The sequence below is a fragment of the Odocoileus virginianus genome, chromosome 9 (genome assembly GCF_023699985.2).
Source record: "Odocoileus virginianus isolate 20LAN1187 ecotype Illinois chromosome 9, Ovbor_1.2, whole genome shotgun sequence".
Classification (NCBI taxonomy): domain Eukaryota; kingdom Metazoa; phylum Chordata; class Mammalia; order Artiodactyla; family Cervidae; genus Odocoileus; species Odocoileus virginianus.
Genome location: NC_069682.1, coordinates 48,106,129 through 48,112,590, shown reverse-complemented (window position 1 = coordinate 48,112,590; position 6,462 = coordinate 48,106,129). Strand labels below are relative to the sequence as shown.

Genomic DNA, 6,462 nt, shown 5'->3' with positions numbered 1-6,462 from the left:
GGGCGGGCGTGCGGCGGCGGCAGGAAGGGGCGGGGGGCTCCAGAGCCCCAGCAGGAAGAGGCGAACCCACCGGCCACCGCGAGCCCAGTGCGTCCGCGCCTTGGACCCCGCCATGTGGGGTCTCCTGCTCGCCTTGGCCACCTTCGCGCCTGCCGTCGATGTGGGTCTAGGGGCGCCCAGCACCTCCGTGCTAGGCCTGACGTCTCCCGCGACCACCAAGGCCCCGGTCCCGACCCCCCGTAGCAGCCCGGCACAGCCGTCCGCGGGGAAGGAGAACGGTGAGCTTCCGTCCTACCCACGGCCCTCTTCTCCCGCGAATCGGTTGTCCCACTCTTCCGACTCCCGTGTGGCGACCCCCTCCCCAGCACGCGCGCACACACCTCACACACGCCACACGCGCCGCACTCTCCGCCTAGCGCCTGGGTGGCGACCCTGCCTCACGCGCACACACTCCCTGCGCGGTACAATGGCTGCTGACTCAGCAGCCCTAGTTCCCGGCCAGACCAAGTCAGCAGTCCTGGGACAGGAGCCAGTGGGAAGCTGCCTCTTCCAGGCCCAAACCTTCCTGTTTCTCAGATGGGGAAACTGAGGCTAGAGCCAGGAGGAGGGTAGAGAGAGGTGCAACGACACCGCGGAGGGTGCAGAGCAAGACTGTGTGGGCTTGAGGCCAGCGGCTGGAAGGAAAGCACAGAGGGAGGAGCGCTCTCTGCCAGGTGCCCTGGAGGGACGCGGCTCTGCCTGGGGTGGGCACGGGGGAAGGCTGCCGGACTTCCCAGCTCCTATGTGGCAGTAGAGAGGAGGAAAGCACCGGGACTGGCAGCCTCGGAGGGCTTCTTGGGAGAGGCAGGTGGAACTGGTTCTGAAAGGTACTCTGAATTAGGAAGAGCTGAAGAGGAGGGCAGCCAAGAGGGAAACAGTGTGTGCAAAGGTACCAGTCCCTGACACAGATATGTACAGTGTGTATGTGGGGGGGCAGCTGTGAATCTTAGTGGGGAACCAATGGCATCTGCCCTGTGCAATGAATGCTTTATACTGAAGGGCAGGCAGGGCAGGGGTCCAACTCTGGTCCAACTCTGGAAAGCCTGAACACCTGGACGGACATGGGTTTGAGGACAGGACCTCTCAGCACAGTGATGGAGGTGGCACAGAGGCTTTGGCGGCATGAGACTGAGCCTGGAGCTAAGGAAGGCTCCTTGAAGTGTATCTGGACTGAGATGTGAAGAAAGAATGGGAATTAGAAAATAAAGGCAAAGGTGGTGGATATATGATAGGAAAGGGGATAGCCAGGCAAAGAAGAAGTTAAAGAACCAAATTCAGCTCTTTGGAACAAGCAAATAGTTCCTACTGGTAGTGTAGCCCTCTATTGGTAAGGGCCAAGCATGTAGTCACATCAGAGGGGAGAAGGAATCAAAGAAGTGGCTGGAACAGTAGGTTGGGGTCAGACTGAGGGCCTTAAAGTCAATGCTAAGGTCTCTGGATACATGTGGTGGGGCCTCCCTGTGGACTTGTAGTTTTCTTGGGGTGGTAGACCTCTCCATTTGAGGTTTCCTGCCATCCTTTCCTTCCCTGCTGCTCTGCCTCTTTGATCTCCAGGGACTTCAGAACAGCATGTCCGAATTCGAGTCATCAAGAAGAAAAAGATCATCATGAAGAAGCGAAAGAAGCTAACTAGCCCCAGACCCCCAGTGACTGCCAGGCCTTCAGTGACCACCAGCCCTGCAGGGACCCTTGACCTCTCTGAGAAGCAAGAACCAGGTACCACCAGTCCAAGGGCCTTGCCCAGACTTGCAGTCTCTGGGACATGAACTAATGTAGCTCTTGGCCACACAGGCAAGCTTGGGTTCAGCTTTCCATTTGCCCTGACCCCTGTTTCTCGGGTCCCAACTTACTGCTTTGTCCCTGTCCTAGACTGTCCCCCTTTGGGCCTGGAGTCCCTGCGAGTTTCAGATAACCAGCTCGACGCATCTAGCAGCCAGTCCTTTGGTCTTGGACCACACAGAGGACGGCTCAACATCCAGGTCAGCAAGGCAAACCCTAGGACCTTCTTCTCTGCCCCTCCCACCTTCCTGTAATGCCTACCCGGTTCTGATTGCTGCATCCTGTGTCCACAGTCAGGCCTGGAAGATGGTGATCTTTTCGATGGGGCCTGGTGTGCTGAGCAGCAGGATGCCGAGCCATGGCTTCAGGTGGATGCTAGGCACCCCACCCGCTTCTCGGGCATTATCACACAGGGCAGGAACTCCATCTGGAGGTGAGGCAGAACAGCTCCAGGCCAGCGAAGTCATGGGCAGACTTAGGAGGACTGAGGTGGGAGGCCTGGGGGCCACCCATGATCTCTACCCACCTTTCCTTCCAGGTATGACTGGGTCACATCATACAAAGTCCAGTTCAGCAATGACAGTCGGACCTGGTGGGGGAGTAAGAATCGCAGCAGTGGGATGGATGCGGTGAGAAATCCCGTGGTGGCTGGGGCCCTCTATGCTGGGAGTTGGGCTCCTGGCCCACTGTAGGGTGCTGGGCTGGGCTGGGATTCCTCTGAGGACAAGGAACAGGTGCCCACTTGGGCATCCTAGGAAGAAGGGGGTTGTTGTCAGGATGGGTGGCACCCAGCAGACAGCCTCAGGGGCCAGGTTGCTTTGGATCATGCCCGCATCCTTCCCAAATACTTCCTCCATGCCACAGCTTCCTGCTGGAACACCCCTTCTGGCAATGGGCCTCAGTCCTTGCATCACTTCTCATCTCCTCAGGCTACAGTGTGGGATCCTGGCCAGCTTCAGGATTGCCTGCTCCTGAGTCACATGGCCATATTGGTCTAATGAGCTGTGACTAAACTGGAAAGGAGGGCTGCCTGTTGGCAAAGGATGTGGGCAGAGGTCTGTGTTTGACACAGCGAGCAAGTGTCTAGCTGAGCCCACTAGGGTGGGTTTTTCAGTGGGCTCACAGGCCTGAGCATCTTCCTGGGCCCTGAGCCAGGCTGCTGGGGCTCAAGCGGCCCTTATCAAGGACTTGATGCCCCCAGATATTTCCTGCCAATTCGGATCCAGAGACACCAGTGCTAAATCTCCTGCCTGAGCCCCAGGTGGCCCGTTTCATTCGCCTGCTGCCCCAGACCTGGCTCCAGGGAGGTGCATCTTGCCTCCGGGCAGAGATCCTGGCCTGCCCAGTCTCAGGTAGGGAGAAAGACAAGGGTTAGATGGGCAGGGCACACCCTCCCCTGGGAACTCACCATTTACTGTGAACTCATCCTCTACCAGATCCCAATGGTCTGTTCCCTGAGGTTCCCGTGCTGGGATCCTCCGACTCACTAGACTTCCGGCATCATGATTATAAAGCCATGAGGAAGGTAACCCCTGTGACCCAGGAGGGAGGATCATGAGCAGGTCATCTCAGATCTCCTGCCCACTGGGGCATAACTTGCTATGATTGCCCTCATGTCCTCCTGCATCTCACGCTCTTGTTGACCCCTAAACTTCCACAATTTCCCTTGCTTTGGTGCCTCTCTTATTCTGACTGTTCCTTCCATGGCTGCTGCCCCCTCCTGTACTGCGCCATGATGTCCCCATCATATGGGCCCTCACAAGCTTTTGAAGTCCTTCCACGGCCTCGTGTGGTCTGAGCCCTGGGTGTGCTCCTCCCATGCCCCTCACCATGTTACACTCACCCCCCAGCTGATGAAGCAAGTGAACGAGCAATGCCCCAACATCACCCGCATCTACAGCATCGGGAAGAGCCACCAGGGCTTGAAGCTGTATGTGATGGAAATGTCGGACCAGCCCGGGGAGCATGAGCTGGGTACTGGCAGATGGGGCGGGAGAGGTGGGCACAGCAGCAGGGAGGGGTAGGTGCATGAGCCAGCTGCAAGCCCCTGTTTGTTCCCAGGAGAGCCTGAGGTGCGCTATGTGGCCGGCATGCATGGGAATGAGGCCTTGGGACGGGAGTTGCTCCTGCTTCTAATGCAGTTCCTGTGTCGTGAGTTCCTGAGAGGGGACCCGAGGGTGACCCGGCTGCTCACCGAGACGCGCATTCACCTGCTGCCCTCCATGAATCCTGACGGCTACGAGACTGCCTTCCGCCGGGTAGGCCACTTGGCCTGAGGGCCAGCCTGCTCCTTCTGCCATGGTGCCTGGAGCCTGTTTGGCTTGAACAGACTTCCTCCCCGGCAGGGCTCAGAGCTGGTGGGCTGGGCAGAGGGCCGCTGGAACCATCAGGGCATTGATCTTAACCATAATTTTGCTGACCTCAACACACCACTGTGGGAAGCAGAAGATGAAGGGCTGGTACCTGACACTGTCCCCAACCATCACCTGCCCCTGCCCACTTACTACACTCTGCCCAATGCCACTGTGAGTATTCTGGGCCACCCTGGGGGCCTTTGTCTCTGTCTCCCACTCCCCTGACCTGCCCTTGTCCAGGTGGCTCCTGAAACATGGGCAGTGATCAAGTGGATGCAGCGGATCCCTTTTGTGCTAAGTGCCAACCTCCACGGGGGTGAGCTCGTGGTATCCTACCCCTTCGACATGACTCGGACTCCGTGGGCTGCCCGCGAACTCACGCCCACCCCGGACGAGGCTGTGTTTCGCTGGCTCAGCACTGTCTATGCGGGCACTAATCGGGCCATGCAGGACCCAGACCGACGACCCTGCCACAGCCAGGACTTCTCCCTGTACGGCAGCATCATCAACGGGGCTGACTGGCACACAGTTCCTGGGAGTATGTGCCCGAGGGTGGGGTTACCCCATTCCCATAAAAGTGAAAGTGTTAGTCACTTAGTCGTGTCGGATTCTATGCAACCCCTGGACTGTAGCCCGCCAGGCTCCTCTGTCCTTGAAATTCTCCAGGCAAGAATACTGGAGTGGGTTGCCATTCGTTTCTCCAGGGGATCTTCCCGACCTCGGAATCGAACCTGGGTCTCCTGCATTGCAGGCAGATTCTTTACCAGCTGAGCCATCAGGGAAACTCTAACCCCATCCCCATAACCCTGCCCCAGTGAGAATCTGCTCTCACATACAGCGCCAGTGTCAGCTGTCACCAGGAAGCGTCTCCCAGAGGAGGGCGCTGGGAGGGCAAGGCTCCCGTCCCACCTGCTGAGGCCTCAGTGTCTGTGGTACCCGTAGGCATGAATGACTTCAGCTACCTACACACCAACTGCTTTGAAGTCACTGTGGAGCTGTCCTGTGACAAATTCCCTCATGAGAACGAGCTGCCCCAGGAGTGGGAGAACAACAAAGATGCCCTTCTCACCTACCTGGAACAGGTCGGATCTGAATGCCCCCCACTCCCTGCCTGCCCGTCACTGCTGACTGGTCTGTTCTCCGTGTTGGATGCAGCTCCCAACAGGGAGGTCTCCTAAGGTCAGGCTGAGCCATTCTGACTCACCAGTGCCATGGGTCACACTCACTTGGCATCAGACTGCCTTGGAGGGACACAGGATAGGAAGCGCAGTTTGCCAGCAGGGTGGTGTCAGACATTGTTGGAGAGTGGGGTAGACCTGACTGCACTCCAGGCAGTGGTCCATGGAGCAGACCCAGAGCTGTTCTCAGAAAAGACTCTGATTATGCAAGTGCAGGAAGTACCCTGGCATAGACACTTCACTTTCCGCAGGAACTCATGTCCCTTGGAACGACTCCCTAAGTATAGTTTCCAAAGATTCTAAAAGACAAGCCCATAACGAGAATCAGTGAACTTGGGGAAAGCCCAAAGATACGCCCTCCTGCCAGGCATTTATAGTTGTCTTGGTCCAGGTGCCATTTATCAGTCAGGAGATACTTTCACCAGAGTGTTGTCACCTAGGAACAGAATATCAAATTTGTAGGGTACAGAGCCAGAAGATAAACTGATCGCAGAAGCAAAGGGATTTTGATAAACTTTTCCCACACAGGTGCGCATGGGCATTGCCGGAGTTGTGAGGGACAAAGACACAGAGCTTGGGATCGCTGATGCCGTCATTTCTGTAGATGGGATTAACCATGATGTAACAACAGGTGGGTGTGTGAGGGAGGGGATGGGGGCCGTGTGGGAGGCGATAACCAGGTCAGAAGCTGCGGGCCACTGGACGCTGATCTTGCCCTTCACTTCTCTCAGCATGGGGCGGGGATTATTGGCGCCTGCTGACCCCAGGGGACTACATGGTGACCGCCAGCGCGGAGGGCTACCACACAGTAACACGGAGCTGCCGGGTCACCTTTGAAGAGGGCCCTGTGCCCTGCAATTTCCGCCTCACCAAGACTCCCAAACAGAGACTTCGAGAGCTGTTGGCCGCTGGGGCCAAGGTGCCCCCGGACCTTCGGAGGCGGCTGGAACGGTTGAGGGGACAGAAGAATTAACACCTCCAGCTGAAGAGCCCCAGAGGCTTGGGCAGGCTGGACCTGTCCCGAACTGGAGGAGGGGTCACAGAGTGGGGAGGGCAGGGCAGGGCGTCGGGGGGAGAGGTGCTCGGGCTCATTAAAGCTATTTGGCACCTCA

At 57.7% G+C, this 6,462-nt stretch overlaps 1 protein-coding gene across 1 annotated transcript; it reads left to right on the top strand.

Moving 5' to 3' along the window:
* On the top strand, positions 1–6,462 carry CPXM1 (carboxypeptidase X, M14 family member 1). The gene is made up of 14 exons (XM_020906303.2): positions 1–278; positions 1,594–1,755; positions 1,909–2,018; positions 2,112–2,251; positions 2,357–2,447; positions 3,020–3,170; positions 3,255–3,343; positions 3,669–3,792; positions 3,880–4,076; positions 4,164–4,343; positions 4,413–4,710; positions 5,115–5,254; positions 5,879–5,981; positions 6,082–6,462. The coding sequence occupies exons 1-14, from the start codon at positions 113–115 to the stop codon at positions 6,321–6,323; spliced, it is 2,193 nt and encodes a 730-aa protein (XP_020761962.2). The 5' UTR covers positions 1–112; the 3' UTR covers positions 6,324–6,462.

What these genes read in the sequence shown, in the direction of transcription:
- CPXM1 (XM_020906303.2), top strand. Translation starts at nt 113, where the DNA reads ATGTGGGGTCTCCTGCTCGCCTTGGCCACCTTCGCGCCTGCCGTCGAT. An exon ending in GGCAGGAACTCCATCTGGAG is followed by an intron (nt 2,252 to 2,356) that starts GTGAGGCAGAAC and finishes CTTTCCTTCCAG; the next exon opens with GTATGACTGGGTCACATCAT. An exon ending in TAACCATGATGTAACAACAG is followed by an intron (nt 5,982 to 6,081) that starts GTGGGTGTGTGA and finishes CACTTCTCTCAG; the next exon opens with CATGGGGCGGGGATTATTGG.